The sequence below is a fragment of the Sinocyclocheilus grahami genome, unplaced genomic scaffold (assembly GCF_001515645.1).
Source record: "Sinocyclocheilus grahami isolate Dianchi unplaced genomic scaffold, SAMN03320097.WGS_v1.1 scaffold911.1, whole genome shotgun sequence".
Classification (NCBI taxonomy): Eukaryota; Metazoa; Chordata; class Actinopteri; order Cypriniformes; family Cyprinidae; genus Sinocyclocheilus; species Sinocyclocheilus grahami.
Genome location: NW_015506090.1, coordinates 300,468 through 326,580, shown reverse-complemented (window position 1 = coordinate 326,580; position 26,113 = coordinate 300,468). Strand labels below are relative to the sequence as shown.

Here is a 26,113-nt window from a genome sequence, read left to right as displayed (position 1 = left end):
ATATATTTTGGGTTTTGGCAGGCTGATTTCACTGCAGAAAACAAAATTGTGACTGAAAACTTGACCTTGTTGAATTTACTCAAAATATGCCATTGAAATGAGCTGGAAAACAACTTTAAATGATTCTGGCCTTGCTGTCTCAGAATGTAATAAAGCTGTCTGATTGGTTTGCAAGCCTGTCAAAGATGCAAACTGCTTCAACTAACTAAACCTAGACTAGATTAACAGCATCCATTACAAGAATTATTATGACCTAACATCAAAAAGAGATATTTGACACCAAAATGAACCTGAAGAACATGTACACACCACTCTTCACTTCTCTCATTAAGACAGATCTGTGAGTCATTCAGTATGGCGATACCTGCGAGCGGGCCATAAAAAGCTCATGAAAGTAGCCAGCTCATGGAGTTGGCAGAGGACAGTCACGACAGACGCTCGGCAAGGGCACTTGCTTTTGGTGCAGCTTTATATAACGCCTTATAAAGTGCTCACTGAAGACACTGCCAAGTTATTAAGCACGCAATACACATCCTGTTAGTGTGTGAAGTGTACGGAAGTGTGCACTATCCGGAAGAGGTGTTGGTGGGGGGTATTTAATTATCTATGTCCGCTGATTTTGGCAGATCACACTCATTTGAGCCCGAGTACACACGGGGCTGTTTTGGCCTGTCACTGATTGAGCTCGGCTGCCAGCACCGGACATATCAGACCAAACACGGGACAAGATTGTCTAGCAGGTGGGCCACAGATCTGATGGTCAGGGCTGGGTACTTGCATGTAATCTGAATTATGTAATCAGATTTCCAAAAATTAAGTACTCGTAATTAAAGTATATGACATTTTAAAATGCTCAATCAGATTACAGTAACTTTTTTATGGATTATATGATTACATATTACTCAATATGGCAATAAATTATTCATAATTTACTTATTCTGCCTAATTCTTAATTTTTCTGTCTTTTAAATTTTCCTTTCTAAAAATCATACCATTTAGCTTTGACTATATTCACATGTCATGTAATCAATTTGCAAACCATGCTTCTGAATGTGAGGGGAAACACCTCTCAAGCAATTAGAGACCATGTATGAAACAAATAATTATACAAGTTACTAAACACTGATGATAGCTGTGAAACACTATGTCGTCATCATATACCTGGACAAACATTTCAAACCTGGAAGACTTTGGGCGTGTAATGTCATTGCTGTTTTCATGTTTATTAATGTTTGTGCATATAATGCAGGGATTCCCAAACATTTTTGTCAACTAAACAAATCTGACATTGAAATATCTCAGGTAATATTTCAATAATTTAACAGCACATTTGCATGTTCACAGTTCTCTGATCTTGGTTAATGATCACAATGTAAACCAATTAAATATTTCTATTTTTTGGTGTATTTTTTGGTCAACGAAAAACACTAGATCTTGAATGCATTGTAGGCTTTAGATTAGCACCAGCAAAATCTTTGTGAGCATCACTTACGACACAAACAACTCCAGAACTGAATACTTGCACAAACAATTAACTCTATATAAAAAGTAAATGACAGTAACACAACTCAGCTGTGAAACAAATCATTTCTCTGATGCTTCTGTCCTGTTTTATTGTGAATATAGATGCTTCTTAGCAACACATCATGCATCACTGCATTCTTAGTATCGCCACAAGATATTTTTGTATTTTTACTTTAGCTTTCTCTTTTAACTATGGTCATGGTGGAGCAGCAGTTTGAAGAGAATCTTGCTGAGATCTACCTGCATTAGTTCAGGCCTCCAAATATCCATGTCTGTCTCCAATAACAGCATGTATTACTAATGAATCCGGGTCAAGAGCGCTTTTGTCCTGAGCTTGTATCAAGTGCACAAACATCAGGTTGAGGGTGACTGATTAGTAAAGACCAGATCTTATAAAAACAAGGGAAAATATGTGTTATAGAATATCACCAGGCTCAAAGCACCTGGAGCAGCTGATTTCTATTCAGAAATTTTTGGTATCAAGCTGGTTTTTAACATAATGTATCCTTTCATACATCATCTCGAAGAGGAACGCCGAGAGATTTGTTTGAGACGCACCTTCAGCAGCTCCCGGGGGAAATCTTGTCCTCCATTGAGTCCATCCAGATTATTGATGAATTCCTGGCACGTCATCTTCTTCCCGATATTCTGTGGGGCATGAGAAACATTTATTGGGCTGTTAATGGGGCAGGATGGCACTGCATCACCCTGATTTAACCCTGCGAGTCTGACACGACCTGACAGCAGCAGAGGAGGGGATCTCTAATGAATTCATGCTGACATCCCAGCATGCACTCCTACAATGGCTGTAAATCAGTCAGTCCTGCTTTCTCATCAAATTTACAAACTGAATAGAGCCTACTATTAAACGTAAGGAACCCTACAGTATTCACTGGGGTGGGCGGCAAGACATTTTATATCACAGAATGTATCACTATATAATTGTTTTTGCTGGAAATTCCATGTAAAATACAGTTAATATATGAGATACATTACCATAACGTTTTTTAAAGAAATGTATACTTTAACAGATCGAAGGAGACATCTTGAAGCGCTACTTGTGGAAAGGACCTTGTGAAGTAATCCCAGAAGGTGCTCTTTGGTTGGGTTTGAAACAACTTTTGAAAAAAGGGAATCCAAGGCACTGGATTCCCAAGGCACTCCAAGCCTTTAGAAGTGCCAGAAGAAGTGTCTTGGATTCTTTTTTCAAAAATGTATACTTTTATTCAGCAATGATCCATTAAATTAATCAAAAAAGACAAAGATTTATCAGGTTTTTTCAACTTTCTATTTAACAAAGAATGCTGAAAAAGTAAACAGGTATAAATTACATTTGAAAGTGAAACTTATCTGTATAGTGCTTTTCACAATACACATTTTTTTCTTCAGAAATCGTGCTGTCATGTCAGTGCTTTACCATACAGCAAGTTTTATTGCTGGGCAATATGACAACATAAAAAGATGATACAACTGATTCTCCAATACCTAGATCCTTTTAGATCTATTTATATTGCATTTAATGTTGTCTAAAACATATGTGACCCTGGAGCACAAAACCAGTCATAAGGGTCAATTTTTTTAAATTGAGATTTATAAATAGATTAACAAATTAGCTTTCCATTAATGTATGGTTTGTTAGGATAGGACAATATTTGGCCGAGATACAACTATTTGAAAATCTGGAATCTGAGGGTTCAAAAAAATCTAAACATTGAGAAAATCATCTTTAAAGTTGTCCAGATGAAGTTCTTAGCCATGCATATTACTAATCAAAAATTAAGTTTTAATATATTTACAGTAGGAAATTTACAAAATATCTTCATGGAACATGATCTTTACTTAATATCTTAATGATTTTTGGCATAAAAGAAAAATCAATAATTTTGACCCATACAATGTATTTTTGGCTATTGCTACAAATATACCCCAGCGACTTAAGACTGCTTTTGTGCTCCAGGGTCACATATATCAGTGCAGCATTATTAAATAGGTTAAAATAGAAACAGTTATTTCCAGTCAAATAAATGCAGCCTTGGTGAGCAGAAGAGACGTATTTTGTAAAAACATTTTTAAAAAGCCCAAACTTTGGAACTGCAGTCTATATGTAAGGTCTATTTTTGGATAATCAAATAAATTAACTTTGCAAAGAAAAAATACTTAATATTATTTGATTGTTTTCTCTTTTTATTTTGTCGATTGATTGATGCAAAGCAAAAGATTGTTTATAAATTATGCCTGACACCATATAATGCCACGCTCATGCAATAATTCACAGACTGATGCACCTGATTAAGCACTGCTGGAGGAGGTGACGGCTTTAACTAAATGCACAGAATTAAGAATATCTATTACAATCCAGAACTGATCGAATCCAATAGCATGAATTTTATTTAACTGGAGTATGTAATCTATATATAAGCATTTGCTCCGAGCTACTTCGCTGTTGATCTCTGAGCTATTATATAGTTTGTGTACATAAAAAGGAATTTAAATGTTTTACTTCACTGAATGACTCAAACATTTACAAGTTTGCATTTTGTTACAGCATTTCCTGTCTGATGATGATTTGTTTTGGTCACAGTAGTTCTGTCTTTGTTTTGTGAGAAAGCAAATGACCAAAATACATGTGGGGAAAAAAATCACGATCTACAGTGGGACTTTAATAAGCTTTTCACAAGCGCATACAGCTACCACATACACAGACTGCTGCTGTTATACATCCTCTACAATTACTCTGTCTGAACCTTGATTTCTCCTTCACAGCATCAGATTGCTGCTTTTATAATGTCATAGACAAAGACTGAAGGAGAAAGCGCAGACGGTGTTTGTTCCACTGACTTTACTGTTCCTGCCAGCACCAGCCGAGTTCGTAGGTGGATGGCACTGACAAATGTTCAGACTGGCACGAGATATCAAAGAGAGACACAGGCTGCTTCGAAATACACGATTCCACAAGATCTCACGCTGCATTTTCATCAGTAAAGCGATGCTATAGCCTCCTGTCATTCATCACTTTAACAGCACATCAAGCCCTTTTTCTCTTTCTGATTTGACATGGGTCTGCAGCACAGATCACAAACTCAGCAAAGACTGACTGAGAATAAAACGCTATTTTGCAAGAACAACAAATTCTCAAAAAACAAACAAACATTTGAGTCTTGCGCAGTAACCAGATATCACGCTCTGTTTTTATTCACAATTTGTACAGTGTCCCAACTTTTTTGGAATCGGGTTTGTACAATGCAGACGTGTGTTTATTCCACTGCCCCCATCATTTCAATTAAATTGTGAATAAATCATGTATTTGTTACAATGAATGCAATTAATGCTTCTTTAAATTTAGAAAACGTTCTCGAACAGAATGACAGGATTCCATTATGTATTACAGTAAGTGTAATGAGATTTTTGCATTACTGGAAATTGCAGTTAATTGTATTGTCACAAAAAATGTCCCAATAAAACAAATCTGAAAGACCACAGGACATGGCTTGATAAGTGCTGTTTAGAGGACAAATGAGGACAATGGAAGCAATCAAAATCAACAAGAGAGCAATGATATGCAAGTGCTATAACAAGTCTCAGTTAGCTTAACGCAGTACACGTAGCAAGTTTTTTAAAATTATATAATAAATAAAAAGGAAACAGATAGAATAGAAAAAGAATAGAGCAGGCTAGTGTTAGAGGCCTTTTTTGCTTTTGTTAATTGTATAATAAATAAAAAAACAAATAGATAGAATACAAAAAGATTAGAAAAGCTAGTGTTAGTATTTCTTTAAAGAAAATAAGCAGTTTTTTTATTTTAATATTTTTATAATATATCATATATTAATATGTTATACATATTATATTATATTTTTATTATTTTATTATTAAATATTTCAGATTTATCTATTTATTTTTTTAATTACACCTTTTTATGTTTCTGAAAGAAGTCTCTTCTGCTTAATAAGACTGAATTTATTTGATCAGAAATACAGTAAAAATATTAATATTGTGAAATAATATTCTAGTTTTTATATTGTAAAATGTAATTGATTGCTGTGATCAAAGCTGAATTTTCAGCATCACTACTCCAGTCTTCAGAGTCACATGATCCTTTATAAATAATCTAATGTGCTGATTTGCTGAAACATTTCTGATTATTATCAGTGTTAAAAACAGTTTTGCTGCTTCATATTTTTGTGTAAACCTATTTTTTTCAGGATTCTTTGATGAATAGAAAGTTCAAAAGAACATCATTTATTGAAAGAGAAACTTTCTGTAACAATATAAAAGTCATTCGATCAATTCAGTGCATCATTGCTGAATAAAGGTTTTGTTGTTTGAATGGTAGTGTATGTCCTGTTGAAACAGGACGCTTTGGATGGGACACGCCAAAGACAACAGGCTTCAGTCATGACACAGCAGTGAACCGTGTTTGTCATTGCCAGTGGACAAAAATCTGGACCGTTTGCCTGTAAATTTTAATGCATCTATTTGCTATACATTTATTTTGTCTGTTTTCAGGAATACAGTAGTCAACCTCAAAGCCTCATGAAGTCTTTATTGGTTCCACAAAATAACTTTTGTTTTCTTTATGTAAAATATACATTTCTTCTTTCAAACCAGGACAGGTTTTGATGAGATTTACCCATCTGCTCTGTCTCTATATAACCTGTGTGATATGCATAACGCTTCCCTACACAAACGCAGCCATGTATTTATTTGTGTGTGGGCGTCTGGCATACATTTCTGAAAAGATCCACAGCCGCGCAACTTTCAGCTGTATTCACCCACATGACATGAAACTAAACAACGTTTGAAATGAAAGCGTCTAGAGGAGTGCTGCGGCGTGGGCATGAAATCTCTACGTCTCCATGGCACATGCGTTCTACTGAGTGTGTCACACACAAAACACGGCGTCCTGTAAGTTTCAAGACACATGATCAAACACCATGGAGACCAATGAGAGGAGCTATTCTTAGAGAACCCAGAATGCACCTCACATTTCACTGAGGAAACGGTGGGGGGTGCAGATAACTTTCTTCTTTCTTCACTGTACTGTAGTTACTAATGGCACATTTCTGAATCCTTTCTTTTTGTTTTCCTTTTCTGGTCAAATTGAGCTACTTATATTTATTAAGACACACCCACGCAGATTTCACCGGTTTAACCCTGAACATTTGATCGCAGATAATATCCACAGTAACATCAAACACAAAAGACATCCTTTGTCTTTGTTTGACATCCTTGACACTAGTTGGTGAATCCCTGGGCAACATTTCACCCTCCCCAAAAATATTTTTTAGACTTTTTATTTTGAGGTGAACATGACCCAGACAAATCCTCCTCCAGTGGGATCTTTGCATTCACCAATAACAGGCTCTGATTCGGTCAAACGGCGTCTGCATTCATGCGCTTATGGCAAAGATGGAACAAACTGTCAGTTTTCACTTAGCTAGTAATACGGGCAACTCTAGCAGAGGGTCAGAGGTCACTTACTGGGCCATGAAGGTCAGAGTTGAGCAGCATTAGCGCACAGGTAAGGCAATGAACTCCATCTGCAAACATCAATGAAACATTCGGTGAACACACTCATAGACAGGTCAAAGAAACTGAACATTATTTTTATCATAACTTCTGATATCACGCACACATTCATCTCTGCATCAGGAGAAAGTCTAACATCACTTCCATGGCAACAGTCTTAGCAACAAGCTTTTTATCCATAGACTGGTCATAGCTGTTACTAAGATGGTTGCTATGGAAGAAACACGACACTGTGATACTGAATGAGTGATTAAACCCAATCATGTTTCATGGAGAATTAGTGAAGAGGGGAAATAAAATGATTTCAATTATCTAACAGATAACAAATCTTGCGCAAAATCCCAAATGTTTTATTTATAGATTTCATATGGAGCGAATTGTATATGCTGAGGCATCAAACAACTTTTTTTTGAGACAATATTAGCTGAGCTAGTTTCATGTTTTTGTATTACACCACACTCTCTTTCTTCTCTCACAGGAGTGAGCGATATAAAGCCAAAATACTTATCACTACGTTATTGTCATTTTAGTTGGTAAAGACATATTTCACAATATACAGTTTTTTATGGAAATGTGATTGAAAACCTACTTAAAATAATAGTCCTTATGACAATTAATAAAATAATCACAATATTTCTATATTTAGAATACAAATTTGATACATTTTGATATTTTTTTCCACAAACAGTCATGAACATTGAAATGAAACCATTTTATAAATATTTAACTGTTATATCGCCTATTCTCACATTATTAACTTCATCAACTCATATCAATGTCTAATCTCACATCCATTTATTTATTATTTGGTTAGCAGCCATGTAATAGCAGGATAATGCGCAGTCAGCTGTAAATATGGTGAGATACTTTTGCTTCAAAACACTCTAAAGCATAATATCATATTTTCTACTTTACTTTGATGTCTGATTTGTGAACAAGCTGATTCTTTCCAATGAACCTGGTGAACTGGTTCACAAATCACACTAAATGATTAATTTGTGAATCGGACTGATTCGACTGAAGCGGTCTTTGAGTCAACAATTCACTGATTCAATGATCCGGTCAGAACGGCAAAGAACCGAGATATCACCGGAGCACAAACAATGGTGTAAAAAGTAAGTTACTGATGCTGAATTTTAGTATTTATTAGTGTAAATGAAAATCATTTTTAGGTAAAGACTGTCAGTTATTTGTTAAGTAAATCTGCTGTAAAAGGATGAGAAGACATGTGGGCATGCCTGCATTTGTGTGTCATGTCTATACGGGGTAACTTACATTAGGTAAAATAATGTAAATTACTGCATTTTCCCCACTGATGTAGCAGTTTCAAATTACAAAAAACTAGCACGTTTGCATAGCGTCCATCTTTAAACATTAGCGCATTTTGCCCCATGTGACCTCTGCGCATTGTAGATATATAATTACACAAATTTAGTTTTGTCTCATTATTAAAATTCTAAATGTATATTTCACTTGTTTCCACACTTAATTATCAGTAAATTGGTATTTTAGTATACTGAAGTTTAATGCTTTCATAGTGTACAATAAGTTTTGGTAATAAAAGTTTGCTTATTTACAGATTAATGCATATTAAATGTCTGCATTAATCGTTCTTATTAGTGCTGATTAATGTGTAGTCTGACTAGTGCTGGATAGAATAAATATTAAACATGATTCAGCGATCACTACTTTTTACTTGCAATACTCAAGTACATTATAAAATCAAGTACTACTGTACTTTTAAGCAAGTAAAATTGAAAATGAGTACTTGTACTTTGACTAGATTTATGTTTTATTAGGGTATCTGTACATTTACTCAAGTACTTGATTTGTGCACTTTGACCACCACTGTATGATCCTTTACATATTCAATTGATCTGAAATAGAAATTTTTAAGTAATGAGTAAATGGGAAAGGTTACGTATGGATGACACATAGAGTACCTTGTGCAGTGAAGACGGTGGGATTACACTGATAGTACCGATTAGAGAAATGAATTAACACCCGCTCTCTCTCCTGAGTCTCGCCCATTAGTGAGAATGCTTTCAGAAAACATCTGCAACATAAAAACAGCAATATAACATGACTTTGAACTTCATGTCTTGCTTGTAGCTTGAGTGTGAAGACTCAACAGGGGTCCAGAATCAGGTCCAGATACAAGATAGAAGATAAAAAGAGCCAACAAAGTGCTCCAATCACAGTAAAAACATCAGTGATGTGTGTGGGCAGACTACAGGACGAAATAAAGATCCAAAACCACACAAAAAGATGAATGAAAAACTTTGTGAACACTGGCCAATTATCTGAACTCTGGTAAGAATGACTCCTGAGCTGTAATCAGATATTGTCCAAAAATAATTTTAAAAATTAAAACAACATAATAAACAAGCTAAACAATATAATAATGTTCAGCATTCTTTGGTTGCATAGATGATCTTAATTGTTCAAAATATTCTATATTCTATAAATCTTATATGAGTGTATATAACTGTTATTACATAACAGTAACAGTATATATTACAATATTGTTTATTTAGTTATTTGGGAAATTCTACCTGAAAATATTCCTATTTTTATAAATTAAATAAGTGAATTAAATCATTTACAAATAAAACTTTCAGCAAAACTTTCATCAATTTATAATTTATAATAAATTAGTGGCATTGTTGCAAGAAAAAACAATATTATTTAACACTGGAGTTAAAGACTGTAACCATACAACCAGATGAGCCACATTTTAGCCATTGCAAAATAGAAGCAACACACACACTGTGACTGTATGACTGTCCAATAATTGAATGGCAAACACTTGACATGAGATGTACCTGAGTGATTGGTCCAATGTCATGTCTGTAAACTCAAAGAATTTGAGGTACTCTTCTGCAACCATCTTACTGAAGTCATTACTGTGAACACAAACATAAAATAAATATTATGTTATAACAGAGATTTAAAAAAAATGACATTTACATTAGCAACAGTTCAACTGGACATGACCTCATACGGTTTATGGTATCTGACAATCACATTTGATAAGAGCCTGTGTGCACTGTAATAACACATCACATCATTTTATACTCAATGTGTGTGTGTGTGTGTGTGTGTGTGTGTGAGAAATATCAGCGTGACAGAAATCAGACATACTGAAGTTCAGAGCATTTTACTAGTTTATGATGAACAACCCTGAAAAGACATTAATCTACCCTGACACAACCCTATAATAGAGAGGGTTGCAGAAGAGGAACCACAGCCGTATGAAGCACATTACATAAGAAACATGCATTTTCAGACAGACACGTGAATGAGTTTGTGGCAGTGCTGCTATATGACTGAGACTTGACATTCAGGGTTCCCACACCTTTTGACCAATGAATTTAAAAATAGAGACAGTTATCAAGGCCTGAAATTTATAGATTCACTCATAATGCTTACTGAACTTACTTGCTTGAATGGGGGAGGAGAAGGGGCACAGACAGTCTGAAATATATACAGTATTTATGACACACACACATATATATATATATATATATATTTGGCATTCCTACAGTGTGTATTGATTTATATTCTCAAGGATGATTTATACTTTATGGATTTATTTTTTTCTTCTGCAAGTCATAAAAATGACTTCCAGCCATAGTCAGATAATATAAGCATCTCCCTTCTAGTGCTATTAGATCTTAAAGGGATAGTTCATCTTCAGTTACTGGTCCCTATGGACTTAGTGCTTTTTTTGTCCCATACTATGGAAGGTGAACTATCCCTTTAATGCCGTCTTTGGCACTATAGATCATGACATTCTCCTGGATAGGCTCGAGAATTAGGTTTCCATTTGTGGGCAGGCATTAGCATGGTTTAGGTCCTACCTATCCAATCGCTTATCCAACATTTTTATTTGTGTTAATGGCAAGATGCTCAACCCAACAGAAGTATGGAGTGCCACAGGGTTCAGTATAAGGTCCTCTAAAGTATTAGGTCCTGTGGACAGTGATTGTCTTCAGACAGCAGTAGAGTGAGACAAGATATGTACGTGGCTGTGGACATTGACGTCTACAGACAGCAAAATAATGAGACAGGATGAGCATGTGGCTATGGACAGTGAATGTCTTCAGACAGCAGGAGAGTGAGACCGGATTGGAGCGTGGCTGTGTACAGTTTATGTCTTCAGACAGCAGGAGAGTGAGACAGGATGTTAGCATTGCTATGGACAGTGATGGTCTTCAGACAGCAGGAGAGTGAGACAGGATGGGGGGGGGGTATGGACAGTGATGGTCTTCAGACAGCAGGAGAGTGAGACAGGATGTTAGCATTGCTATGGGCAGTTATAGTCTTCAGACAACAGGAGAGTGAGACAGGATGAGGTGTGGCTATGGACAGTGATGGTCTTTAGACAGCAGGAGAGTGAGATAGGATGGGAGCGTGGCTATGGACAGTGATGGTCTTCAGAGAGTAGGAGAGTGAGACAGGATGAGAGCATTGCTATGGACAGTGATGTTCTTCAGACAGCAGGAGAGTGAGACCAGATGGGAGCATTGCTATGGACAGTGATGTTCTTCAGACAGCAGGAGAGTGAGACAGGATGGGAGCGTGGCTGTGGACAGTTTATGTCTTCAGACAGCAAGAGAGTGAGACAGGATGGGAGTGTGGATATGGACAGTGATGTTCTTCAGACAGCAGGAGAGTGAGACACGATGGGAGCACGGTGCTACAGAGCACACTGGAGTAATAATGCTCTCCTCTAGAGTACTGCGTCTGGCACTGAGAGTGCTTATGAATATGGATGAGTGCCTGTATGTTCAAATCTTTACTTCCAGTGTGTGTGAGAATGTGAGGGATGAATTTGAAGGCTGAGGGTGTTTAACTTCTCCAATGCAGTCAGTGACCTAAGGTCACACACAGATCTGAGAGACAGAAACATATCTGAAAAAATAACTGTGAGCACAGTTCACCACAGTAAACTAGAAAATGACATAAATTGAGCAGTTGTTTAATATGCTTGTATGTAGGCTATGAAATGTATGAATGGCAGTAGCAACAGCTTGTAGCAACAAGATATATTGTACGAAAAAATAAATATGCTGATTTAATAATACTTGAGGAAGTGCTGATGGAGCCTTTTGAAAGTTAGGAATGTGTAAGATTCATTTTGGGGGCGTGGACAGATCTATGTCATTTAAAAATCAACTGGAAATACAATGAATTGAGTTTCTATTTATTTATAGCGTTTATTTATATAGCATTTTACAAAGCATCTTTGAAGAATAATACTGCAGTAATGAGGACTTAAATTACATTTAAAGATATAAAGAAGATATTTTGAAGAATTTTGGTTACCCAACAGTTGCTGGTCCCCAATGATAATATATATATTTTACCCAGCAACTTTTTGGTCATTTACATTCTTCGAAACATATTATTTTGTGTTCAGCAGAAGAAAGAAATTCATACAGGTTGTGAGACAGGATGGGAGCGTGGCTGTGGACAGTGATGGTCTTCAGACAGCAGGAGAGTGAGACAGGATGGGAGCGTGGCTGTGGACAGTGATGGTCTTCAGACAGCAGGAGAGTGAGACAGGCTGAGTGCAGGGCTGTGGAGGCGGTGCTACAGAGCACACTGGAGTAATAATGCTCTCCTCTAGAGTACTGCGTCTGGCACTGAGAGTGCTTATGAATATGGATGAGTGCCTGTATGTTCAAATCTTTACTTCCAGTGTGTGTGAGGATGTGAGGGATGAACTTGAAGGCTGAGGGTGTTTAACTTCTCCAATGCAGTCAGTGACCTAAGGTCACACACAGATCTGAGAGACAGAAACATATCTGAAAAAATAACTGTGAGCACAGTTCACCACAGTAAACTAGAAAATGACATAAATTGAGCAGTTGTTTAATATGCTTGTATGTAGGCTATGAAATGTATGAACGGCAGTAGCAACAGCTTGTAGCAACAAGATATATTGTACGAAAAAATAAATATGCTGATTTAATAATACTTGAGGAAGTGCTGATGGAGCCTTTTGAAAGTTAGGAATGTGTAAGATTCATTTTGGGGGCGTGGACAGATCTATGTCATTTAAAAATCAACTGGAAATACAATGAATTGAGTTTCTATTTATTTATAGCGTTTATTTATATAGCATTTTACAAAGCATCTTTGAAGAATAATATTGCAGTAATGAGGACTTAAATTACATTTAAAGATATAAAGAAGATATTTTGAAGAATTTTGGTTACCCAACAGTTGCTGTTCCCCAATGATAATATATATATTTTTTTCCATTAAGGTCAATGGGGACCAGCAACTTTTTGGTCATTTACATTCTTCAAAACATATTATTTTGTGTTCAGCAGAAGAAAGAAATTCATACAGGTTTGGAACAACTTGAGGGTAAGTAAATGATGACAATTTTCATTTTTGGATGAACTTTCAATTTTTCATTTTGGGTATTTTTCTGTAAACCCCAAGTGAGCAAATCTGTGGCAAGGAACAAAAACCTCCAGGGGCCTGAAGTATACATTTTATTTTTAAAAACATTATTAAATAAAAATAATCGTCACTGAAACATGGATACGCCATTTTTTGTGTAAACACTGGAATATATTCAAAATGAATCAGGCAATTAATATGTGGACTATGCAGACACACTCTTTTATTGGTGTTAGCGAACTGCCAACTGGGCAAATTCTGAAGTACACAGAATGAATCTTTGACATATTTTAATTAAATGCGCCACTCTTAAAAATTTAGTTAAGCACTCAAATTACATAAAGTTATAAAATTAAATGAATTTAACCTTTAAAAAAAACTGGAAGTGGATGTGTTGGAACATTTTATTGTTGCAACATCAGTGAGGATTGCTTGGCTCATGGTCATTCCACTTTGAATTGTGCTCTAAACTGCAGAAATCTTGTTCTGAGTGCCAAAAAAACATTTTCACCTGAATAACGATAACTATGTGACGTGCATGTGCCTAGCAACATAGACAATGACAGACATCGCTGGACTAATTCAGTGGTCAAATGGTACATTAGTCAGTTTTTGCTGTGGCTTTTTCAGAGAATTCAGAGAACATTGTAAAGTAATACACAACTGTAATGTGGTCAACAAACCCAAAACTACCTGTTAACCAATCAGACTCAAAGTAAGCATCTACCTGTATTTTTGCACTATGTTTTTCTTCAGGTTCTAGTTAGAGGCTAATGTTTTGATAATCCTCTGGTCGGTGTGCATTACAGGTATCCAATCAAAGACTGGATAGAGAGGAGGAAAATACAGAACTAAATTTATGGCTGAAAGCACTCACTTCTTGCCCAGATGTTTGGCGACATCCGAGCGCCGGAAGCCTTCCAGGTGGTAGAGCCGTCTAGACAGACGTCGGGCAGCTTCCTGGTCGCTTCGGCTGCCATTGTGGAGAACATCTGTGTCCTTAAGACACTCCACACCATCCATGTCTGAGTCCCAGTCTGACAGCACGTCATTTAGCCCTGCATCGCTGCTGCACAACACACAAACACACAGAACACAGTCCATTACAGTAAGAATGGCTCACAGCAATCCAACAACCGACTAGTCAGTTAAATTAAGCAGAATGTTTTATTTTTTTAGTTTTGATATTTTTAGTGGCACTTCTTTACTTAGCAAGCTATGCTTTAGCTGTTAGTGTACACCCTAAAACCTTCTCTGAAAAGTTCTGCACTTTTAGTGTCAGCATTCAACATAAATGGCGACCGACTTTCTACCATATTGTGATGTGAAACAAAACTATCAAACAAACAAAAAAATTATGTAGGGTTGGAATTAATGTTATCCATCAATTGTTTATTGGGATGTAAATAAAAAAAGCAAACATTGCATACTGGAATAGAGGCAGATCTGAATGCGATTGGCTGAACTGCAGCACAGCCTCTCATGACACATCAGTAGAGAATAGTGAATAGTGCGTTAATTAATTTGCCTAAATGATGTCCGTTCATCCATTTAATCCAAAGCCCAAATCAACCGGCCGACATTACAGAAGACCAATTTCACCACAGGCTTCTGCCAACAGCGATAAAACAACCAGAACTACATCATACAACAACAAATGTAATGATCACCCGCTGTCCTCCCACATCAATGACATCATCCAAGATCTCAGTCCAATCTGTGTTATTCTGGTTCTGGACACATTTCAGAGCCATTAGCCACTGAAGGACAATGCAGACTAATGCTAGCTGTGTCATGAAGGACTGCATCTGAAGAATGTTATGATCCTTCAAACAGAACTTCATCTGAGATCTGAACAGAGACGTGACACTGAGATGCAATGAAGTGGTTTATTAAAACAGACAAATGAGTTTTAATTTCTTCTCTGTGTACAGTGAGAGCATGAATTCATAGGTCTGAACAGGTGAATGACCATAAAAACAACTAAATAGCATTGCTCACTAAGGCTGGTTTCTGAAGTTGAAGAGTTTGTTTTCTTTATTTACTGCATTAGGACAGTCTTCCTCAAGTCAGTTTAACAGTGCCATCTGTTGAGCGCTTGAACAAATGACAACAAACACGGAAATCTCATTTTAGGAAAAGAGAAGTTTATAATATTTTGTAGAAAATAAAACTGGGTCAGTTCTTTGGCAGGGTGGCAGTTATGCCACAGTTCATTCTGCTTCTCTACTTGGATTGGACATTAGCTGTCATTTTTCTTCACTGTTCATATCAAATATAAATGTCTCTGTGTTTCCCTAGTACACAAACATTCCCACTGTTATGGACACCGATTGAGAAGTGAAGAAAGGTGGAGAAAATAGAGTTTCAAATTTTTTTTTCATTTTTAGTTTAAATCTTTATTAACTTCTATTGTAGCCTATGTCTTGCCGAGCCCAGTTTGTTACTTTACTTTGAAAATACACTAATCTAAATTAACGGCACAAATAATATACCATATGCAGTACAGAACAGAAACTGTTTAATTAGAAACTTCTAATTACTGAAATTTTAATTATTGAAAATACTGGGCATATCAAGATGGCATACACTTACATCATTTTCACAAAGAATTAAAAAAAAAAAAAGAAAACAATGGCCCTTAAAAGTAGAGAATGACAGAAAATGTACAAGATGATCACTCTGCTTGCCTGTTCATGTATTACAAAAATAAATAAATATAGGGTAATATAAAATAAACCATTCAGTCACACCTTAGTTTGGGGACCGATTCTCACTATTAACTAACTATTAATTGCAACTTTTGTCTCAGTAAACTCCTAATTTGCTGCTTATTAATAGTTAGTAAGGTAGTTGTGAAGTTTAGGAATGGGGTAGGATTAAAGGATCTAAAATATGGTCATGCAGAATAAGGCATTAATATGTGCTTTATAATAAACAGCCAATATGCTAGTAATATGCATGCTAAAAAGCAACTAGTTAATAGTGAGAACTGGTGAGAAGTGTTACCAACCACTCTAGTCACAATATAACTTGATCTTGTCGTTTCTTTCTTCATTTATTTATAAAGCACATTTTAAAACAACCAAGGGTTGACCAAAGTGCTGTACATAGTTGTAGAAAATACACAAAAACAGTACAGTAAAAATTTAACCCAGCATACATTTTTCAAATAAATAAGATTTAAGCATTGAAAAAAAAAACTAGTTGGTCCCTACTGTTAGACCTACCTGAAACTAAAAAGCAATTGATTTAATTCGAAGGCCTGTCGTTATTTTTTATTTGTGCTATCATTATTAATTTCGTTATTTGTTCTTAATTTATTACTGACTGCTTACTTGTCCTTTTTTATTCAATTCAAAGTTTTATTCAACTCAAAATATCGTGCTACTGCACCACAATTACCCCACTGTAAAATGAAAAAAGCACTGAGTGAGCAAAAATTTGTGAGATAGCTAGTTATAATGGTAATTAAATAATGTTTACATATGTATAAAAGCCTACATTAAAATCTGTCATATAAATTGGTCTCTTCAATAGAAATTAGCCTACTGATTGCCACCATTAATGGACACATTTTTTAAAATAATATTAAAAATATATGTATGACATTATATTCTGCAGTTCTTCCCTGTTGTACCGAATATCTATACTTTTCAAATTATCATATCGAAGTTAGAATTTCAAATATTGTGACAAAATTAATTTTGTAGGGTGCCACAAATTAGTTAAAATTTCCAAAGGGTGCCGCGACTAAAAAAAGGTTAGGAAACACTGACTTAGACAACAAGTGTGAACTGTTGAGAAATAGTGGTGATAGGTGAAAAATCTGGCAGTTTGGATAGATAAAGTAACATCACTGGTCAATTTTGATGTGTGAAGCTGTAGATTACTAATTTGAGTAGCTCCAGGGTCAGGACTGAAGTAAGAAGTCTGCTTTAGGCAATTAATAAACGCTCTGGCAGAGATGAAGGAATTATTCCATACTGCTGCAGAAACTAGAAAGCCACAAAAAACCGTCAAATTGAACAGATAATGAAACGAAAGCTCTTTTCCTCTTCTGAGCGGATGAAGAAAATGCTGCAACATTTAAAGGTCATTTCCCATGATTGACACCATAGATTTGACTGGTACTTCATTGCTGATGTGTGAATGTATCTTAACAGTAAGAGTCAGAAAGCCATTGCTTGTGCAAACGGCAAATGTGATGCATTTACTAATCTGGCAATTTTACAGCAATTTACCAGGTTTTATGTGTGAAAGCGGCTCATGAAGCAGAGATGTTGCAGCACACTATATCTGCACATCTGTTTGTGGATGAACCTGTTTTTCAATTTCAGTTTCTGAAGGCAATTATTTCTTCAATATGCAACAAATATGCCAACACATAAATGATTCTTCATATCACATAAGTACAAGGGAAATACAGTCTAAATACTGTTTAAAAACAAATTATTACAGCCTTCAAGTGTTTCTCAATGAAGTAAACATCCAGATTTAGATTGAATTTTTCAAGTAAACAGTCATAAAGAAACACAAAGAAATGCATTTAAAACAAAGTGTGTGCTTTACTTTTTTCTTTAGTTAGTGTTGTTGTTTGAGAAATATTCATGTAATAATAAATAACAGCATGTCTATTTAAACCGAAAAAAAAATTCAGATTAAATAATCTGAAATATGCAGAGCGGTGGATCGCAAAGTTTCTTGCCACACTTATTCAAAGTGCACCTCACTGTAACAGTACAGATATTTATTTCATCTTTTTTTTTTAAATGACAAAATGTGAAATGCTTTTTATACATATAGGTGTATAGAAAATTAATAATCACAATCTGTTTTCTTATTTAGAGTTCATTGTGAAACACTGGCAACTAAACGCTATTGAGGGTTCAGCATCACCTCCTACTGGAAACATATTCAAAAATAGAAAAGGATACAATCAATACAAGCACCAAAACAGCTCTTGTCTCCAATTATTAGCCTCTAGGATGTGTTTGCCCTCTTTAGCTTTAGTTAAGGAATGCAAATAGCTAATTATCAAGCATTTGAGGAAAGACGATTCAGCGCCACTGCAGGGTAAACTGTTATTGTAGTGCGAAAGAATATATCAATGTTAAGCTTTTACATTTGCCACAGATATTATAATCATACTTTTGTCTACCTTGTGCAGTTTCTTTTTTATGGTTTTTGAGGATGGCAACATGTTACACAATTCATTCATGTTAGCATCTGACAAATTAGCTTTTACCGAGTGACAGATACATTTCTGCCAAAATGCTGCTTGGAGTTTGTTTGGGTGCATGGCCTCTGATTTTAGCAACAATATATATAGAAAATGTTTTCTCTTGACGTTTTGAAAAGCCTATTTATTTTGCTAACCTAATTATCCATGATTATAAGTTAGTTGCATCTCATTAATCTTCGTTAGGGGTTTTTTCCCTTCCTGTCCATGACCCTTTCAGACTTTTGCACTGGGATTATTCCAAAGAACAGGATGATTCAATTGATTAATTACAGACTTGTGGTGCCAGTGAGACTTCAGTTAAAATAAATAGTTCACCCAAAAGTGAAAATGGGCTGAAAATTTCAGGCCATCCCAGATGAGTTTGTTTCTTCATCAGAACAGATTTGGAGAAAACTGGAATGGAGTCGTGTCGAACACCTTTTTAATGTTTTTATCAGCTGTTTGGACTCTCATTCTGACGGCACCCATTCACTGCAATGTGATGTAATGCAATGCAACATTTCTCCAAATCTGTTCCAATGAAAAAACAAACTCATCTACTTCTTGGATGGCCTTGGAGTACATTTTCAGGCAATTTTCATTTTTGAGTGAACTATTCCTTTAAAAGTGACTTATTTTAAAGACAATGGCATGCTAATCAATGTAATATTCATGGGGGGAAAAATGCAAAACAAGTACAATAATATTGGAAATCAATACCTAAATTAGGAAACTCCTTAAACACTGAATAAATAGTAAGAAGAGAAGGGTTTCAGATATTGGACATGATGTAAATCCACAGCCTGCTGTTCTAATGTTACACCACAGGGAGGCAGGCATAACAGAAACCGATCACAAAGCATGGGTTTTCACACTACACCAGCACACAACACATCAAAGACACATCACACATGAATACAAGGGGTAAAGACATTGAAGATGTACAGACAGGATGTCTAATAATCTCACATTTAACAGGGTAGTTTACACCCATGATATCAATTCAATATCTTATAGTGCACAGTTGGTGGTCACTGCAAACAGGATAAGATCATGACGTGTTTAATGTAGACCAATGAAATGCTACTGCAGCCCAAGTCATGAATAAGAACAACAATGGCATTTCACTGAGATATTAGAGAGTGAATATTGTCTAAAACCAGTTTATAATAAATATTGATTCGTCCAACAGTATGCATCTTTGTATTAGAGGCTCTCGGACCAAGAAAAAAATTGAGCTTTACAAAGTGAATGTCTTGAATGCACTTTTATTCTGAGTTTTATATTACTACTATTTCCCCGGCAACTTTTTTTTTTTTAAACAAAGTTGGTTTTCTTTTTTCATTCTTGTATTTTATGCATAATGTTTAATTCTTGCATTTGTATAAAATGTATATTTCATTTTGTCTGAATAAAAAAAAACTATATGCATCTTCATTGCAAAACTACTAATATTGTAAAGAAAAGTTCTGTAAATGACGACTAAGTGTTCATTAAAAGGACTGGGGGGGGGGAAATTACAGAAGGAAAAAAGAAAAAGAAGGGTGAACTCACCTTGTTAGATATGAAATATAAACAGTTGTGTTTGAAATTGTTAGACAAAATTCAAAAGGTATTAAGTATACACTTGTGGTCAAAAATTTACATACACTTTGCAGCCTCTGAAAAAATGTTAATTAGCCTATTTTACAAAAAAGGATCATACAAAATGCATGTTATTTTTTATTTAGTATTGACCTGAATAAGAGATTTCACATAAAAGATGACTCTTAACTTTTATAAAGAATATCTCTTTGGATTTGAGACTTTAGTCTTTGCAACTTTACAGATCTTCTTTATGCACCAAGAGCTTGTAACACTCCAAAGAGAAAGGAAAACTTGAAATTGCATCATATGACCCCTTTAATACTGTGTTTTTATCTGGATGATCCACAGCTGTTTTTTGTTTAGTGCTAGTTGTTCATGAGTCCCTTGTTTGTCCTGAACAGTGAAACTGCCCGCTGTTCTTCAGAAAAATCCTTCCGCTCCCACAAATACTTTGGTTTTCCGGCATCTTTTGTGCATTTGAATCCTCTCCAACAATGACTGTGTGATTTTGAGATCCATCTTTTCACACTGAGGACAACTGAGGGACTCAAACGCAGCTATTACAGAAGCTTCAAATACTCCAGAAGAAAACAGGTATCTAAAAAAAATAGTAGTGATAATACTTAAAGCATGCTTTGTGTACATAAAGAAACCGGACCTCTGCTGCACACCCATCACAAATTAATAATGACCCCGTTCAAATGTTTAAATAGTTAATTATTTCTGATAGTTGTTCATGAGTCCCTTGTTTGTCCTGAACAGTGAAACTGCCCGCTGTTCTTCAGAAAAATCCTTCCGCTCCCACAAATACTTTGGTTTTCCGGCATCTTTTGTGCATTTGAATCCTCTCCAACAATGACTGTGTGATTTTGAGATCCATCTTTTCACACTGAGGACAACTGAGGGACTCAAACGCAGCTATTACAGAAGCTTCAAATACTCCAGAAGAAAACAGGTATCTAAAAAAAATAGTAGTGATAATACTTAAAGCATGCTTTGTGTACATAAAGAAACCGGACCTCTGCTGCACACCCATCACAAATTGCTGATTTGTGAAATGGCATTAGGAGTTCTTTCCTGCGATAAGCACTGCAGTCTATTGATCTGTAGTACAACTGTGGAAGGCTCACTGTGATTCACAGAAACATTACCACATTTCACTCCTGTTTCTGCAAGTGCAACAGAACGCAACGTTCCATTAGAAGTCACCGAAGTTGTCTGTATGAATAGCGCACACGCGCGTCAACTGTTCAAGCTTTAGTTATTATAAAGGGCGCGTGGCGTTCTGATGTGTCGCGTCGCGAACGTGCAGTTATCAAACTTTCAGTAGTGTCTTTGTTTACCTGCAGATTTCACGCACACGTCCAGCGCGCAATCCTCCAACTCTCGCGCAGCGCTTTCGTTAACATCCCGACAGAGACGCGAGCTCAAACGCGCAGTGAAACTTCACACCTCGCCGGTTAAAGCACGAAAATAAAGCGCTGTTTAAAGTTCGGCGCATACTAGTGTCTGCTCATCTCTCACGCATTTCCCACAAACCCGACCTCAGCGCACAGAGGAGGGAGAAGCAGAGCGGGTGCATCCTCTTCTTTAAAACGATTCTCTCACAGAACAACTGAAAGACTGACAAAGAGCAGATGGGGCTCTTGGGGATGTGTTCCCAATGGCGTGCAACCACAACTACAGCTACTAGGAATGTAGTATGCAAATATGTGTGCGGTATGCATGGAATACTTAACAGTGTGGTGCTTTAAACATAACAGAAACAGCATTACATACTAACAAAGTTGATTTATTTTTGTTTCAGATATTTTCTAGATACATTAAAATTAATTAGCAATTTTTCTTCTTTCTTTTGGTTTCTTATATAGCTATTTTAAAGCTAATCTAATCATTGTTTGGCATGAAAGAAGTGACTTCATTCTGGCATGTGTGAACCACAACCAGAACATTTAATTCAAGTGACCACACCTCTCATTCCAAATAGAAAACACAAGGGAAGCTGGTGTTATTTCCAGTTTAACTCAAACACTATGTGAAATACAGATATCATTTTCAGACTATAAAGGATTATGATGAACTCTAAAACAGGAAGACGTAAGTACACTGTGCTGAGACACACTTCTTGACGGGAAACAGTGGTGTATCTCTCAGTACCGGTGCTGGACTCTAAACGCAGCAGCTGTTCTGCAGACACGGACCACACTATGTTGGGTTTTTCTGGGGCCCTGAAGGGAGTGTCTGGCCAGCTGTGCTGCTAAGGCACAGACCTTCATTCAGGAAATCAGTGCAAAAAATATAAGCTTAACAATGCAAAAAAACAATATGCTTAACCTTTACAACATGTAAAAATGACACTTTAATAAAAAGTGTTGAGAAGCAAAGCAAACTGCAGGAATGATAAAGTGATTACAGGGTTACTGTGCACTTACTGGTGAAGCTTAATATGCCAACTATGACCCAGCCCATAAAAAACAGAACCCTGTTAAAGCTATTTAAGCAACACAGAAGTGGCATTACTAAATGAATCAGCGTTTTTGAATGAATAGGTTAAACAGAATCACTTGTCACCACCTACTGGCGTGTCAATGTAACCTGCAGAAAGAGTCACTGAAAAAAAGCACCACTAAAGGGCCGTTCACACCAAGGATGATAACTGCAAATATAACGTTTTATTAATTGGAACAAACAAATACTGCAATGCAAAGTGATACAAACAGTGACTACGTTTACATGGACATCAGTAATCTAATTGTTTGCCTTATTCTGAATAAGACAATATTACGATTAAGGTGTTTACATGAGTTACTTTTAGAATATTCCTATCATGTTCCTGTTTTACATGTTATAGTACATAGATCGATTAATGGCACACGTCACCACGTGACGCCATCCGTCGTCCCCTCCAGAATTTCACATATAAACATATAGTTCGTCTTCATTATGATGCCATATAGATTTGGGCGTTTCATTTTTAATTTACTGAAAGCTTCAAGTGCAGTTAATTATTTTGCCATGCTATACGTGCAAATAGACAACGGCGTTGTTGAAGCCATCTTTTGTTTGCTGTCAAACGGTTGAACACTGCCGTGTGTATCCTGTCACTAAATGCGGCGAAAAGTCCTACACGACATTAATAATGTGATTAAGGTGTGTACATGTCTATTCTGCACTTCAGTAATGAGACTAAAATAGGAACACTCCACAAAAATCTGTTTACATGGTAGATTCTTAATCAGAGTATTGTCTTAATCGTATTAAAATTGGAGTATTGTTGTCCATGTTAATGTACTGAGTGTGTCAGTGCAATTGGCAGAATCAGCTTGGTTCACCTTCAGTCTGTGTTCCATCGCCATCGGGCAATTCCACAGAGTGTGACGTCACGGGGTTTGTTCGCGCCGCTGGCCAGTGCAGTAATATAAGCATTTCTTTACTTTTTGAACGCACAAATGTGCTTGGTTTTCACCATAATTGCATGAATATCCAACACCAAACTGTTTAAATCACAAAGTTTTGAGCATGGTATCCCAAACATTGTTTTCATAACGCGAAGCGCAACATGATGTAAACAAATAATGCTTCATACAATATCGTTGTATGAATATCGTGACGTCACACGCTGTGGAATTGCACGATGGCGGCGCCTTTGCTCCAAAAGCTATAGCAAAACACCCTTTTTTCTTTAAAACGGTTACATTAATCGTGTTTGTTATATATTTTTCAATTAAAGTGTAAGTCACTTTACTAAATAATGTAAACTTGTCTGACTGCTTCACCTCCCCTTTAAAGTCGTGATGAAACAGAAGTAGTGACAGTTTTTTTCTTCCAAACAATACAAACATGTAGGACAGGGACTTGATTGGATTTTGAAATGTGGGCATTGCACTTAAATCATAACACGAGCTTGCAGTTGATTGTGGAGGGGTGGGTTTAAGTGGGCTGTCATTTTCGCTGGAAGATCGAGTTGTAACCACTGATCTATATAATGACTGGTTAGTTTTTAGGATATGTGTATGTAAATTAATTGTTATTTCAGATATTATCTCCAATGTTTACGGTCAGTGATATATTGAAATTGTTAAAGGATGCTACATGCACTTTTACAAGTTGTTTGAACTGAAATGTGTGTTGGCAGTGTGTGTACACAACCACCCTATAATGATAAAAATCCACCCAGTGTTTGTTTTTTTTATCTACTCAAATCTTTACCCCTTTCTCAAATCGAGCCGATCTCAGATGCCTGTCTGTGTGACGTCACAAAAACAGGCCCCTCCCACGATAGTTTGATTGACAGTAGCGTTTCAGCACAGACTGGACTGGTGTCTTAGCTCCGCCCTGAGTGACTGTCATCAGTCCGCCATTGTTTCACCGCCGGAGCAGATGCAGACAAGAATGACTCCTAAGCGATTGAGGTCTTCTTTTGTTGGATGTAATAATGAACATAGCAGTCGTAATTTACTCCCGATATCTGAGCCGCTGAAGACGCAGTGGATTTTGTTTGTTTCTGAAGGGAATGCGCCCCTGATCTACATAAATGCGTCTATGTTCGCGTGAATCATTCGTGATCCAGCTTCACCTACAGAAGAAGTGAGTGTAAGGTTTTTTTTAATGAATCTTTGCAAATCGCCTTTCCTAATAATGTGTTAATTAGCAAGTTTCACGATGAATGCGGCTAAAGTAAATGGTCTCTCTGAGAGCGGCTCGAAAGAGAGGGGCGGGGTCAGCAGAGCTCATTAACATTTAAAGGAAAATTTCTATAAAACGACTTGCTCTGAAAAGAGCTGTTTTTGACAGGGTAAAAAAAAGGTGTTGTTTTACACTACCATTGAGAAATTTTAACCAAACTATGTTACAGACTTTTCATTAAGACCCTAAAGAATCATATCAACTTGTGGATAATGGGCATCCGATGACCCCTTTAAGGTGGGTGTGTCTGCTGCGCACTTGCTGACACAGTTACTGTAACTGATCCAACATAAAACATATTTCTTTATGTACATATTTATGCAGGAAATATTAAACATGAACATATATCTGGTGTTATTATCAGAAACTGATTAGAATTTACTATAAATATTATCCTCTTACTATATTGCACCTATATTGTATTGAAATTCAAAGCTTACCATGCTTCATCTTGGAAATAAAGCTTCATGTCTTTAAGTCTGTACCATATGTAGTCGGCGTAATTTCTCTGAATGATGTTATTATGCATGTACTTTTTATGTCCTGATGGAGGAACATCTATTTCAGACTCTTCAAGATCACGCAAGTTCTGTGGCGTTTTACTAGCTTTACCATTTAAAGGGGTCATATGATGCGATTTCAAGTTTTCCTTTCTCTTTGGAGTGTTACAAGCTCTTGGTGCATAAAGAAGATCTGTAAAGTTGCCAAGACTAAAGTCTCAAATCCAAAGAGATATTCTTTATCAAAGTTAAGACTCTGCCACGCCCCCCTAAAATGGCTCGTTCTAACACGCCCCCACATGTCTACCTCACTATGTGGAAATATTTGCATAATGCCGCCCAAATGTGCACGCAAAGAAAGAAGGCATGGTTTCAGTAACCGCAGTTAGTGTTGAAGCAGCATGTCAGGGAGACGCTGTGTGTTTCTAGGCAAAAGCAAAAGCACTTTATTTGGCCTTCCAGAAGTAGATGCATTTAGGAATCTTTAAGATGACTTACAACAGAACAGCAATGCATTTTATGGACGACCGTTTCGTGAACCTAGGAGAGGAGGTCATTCTGACTTTGCTATGACAATCTGGCGCTTCTGAATCAGCTACTGTTTTGTTATTAGTTTAAGTATTTGCTATTGACTGTTCAAATG

General features: G+C 36.4%; 1 protein-coding gene across 2 annotated transcripts in view; it reads right to left on the bottom strand.

The window, feature by feature from the left end:
- LOC107564111 (PH and SEC7 domain-containing protein 3-like) overlaps positions 1–26,113 on the bottom strand; it is a 117,232-nt gene that overhangs the window by 40,514 nt on the left and 50,605 nt on the right. The window contains exons 5-9 of one of the 2 annotated variants that reach the window (XM_016249107.1): positions 14,351–14,542; positions 9,879–9,959; positions 8,997–9,109; positions 7,006–7,064; positions 2,083–2,172 (exon numbers count right to left, since the gene is read on the bottom strand). In XM_016249107.1, the coding sequence (XP_016104593.1) occupies positions 2,083–2,172; positions 7,006–7,064; positions 8,997–9,109; positions 9,879–9,959; positions 14,351–14,542 (535 nt within the window). The remainder of the gene's footprint in view (positions 1–2,082; positions 2,173–7,005; positions 7,065–8,996; positions 9,110–9,878; positions 9,960–14,350; positions 14,543–26,113) is intronic. The other variant, XM_016249108.1, reaches the window with a different exon arrangement.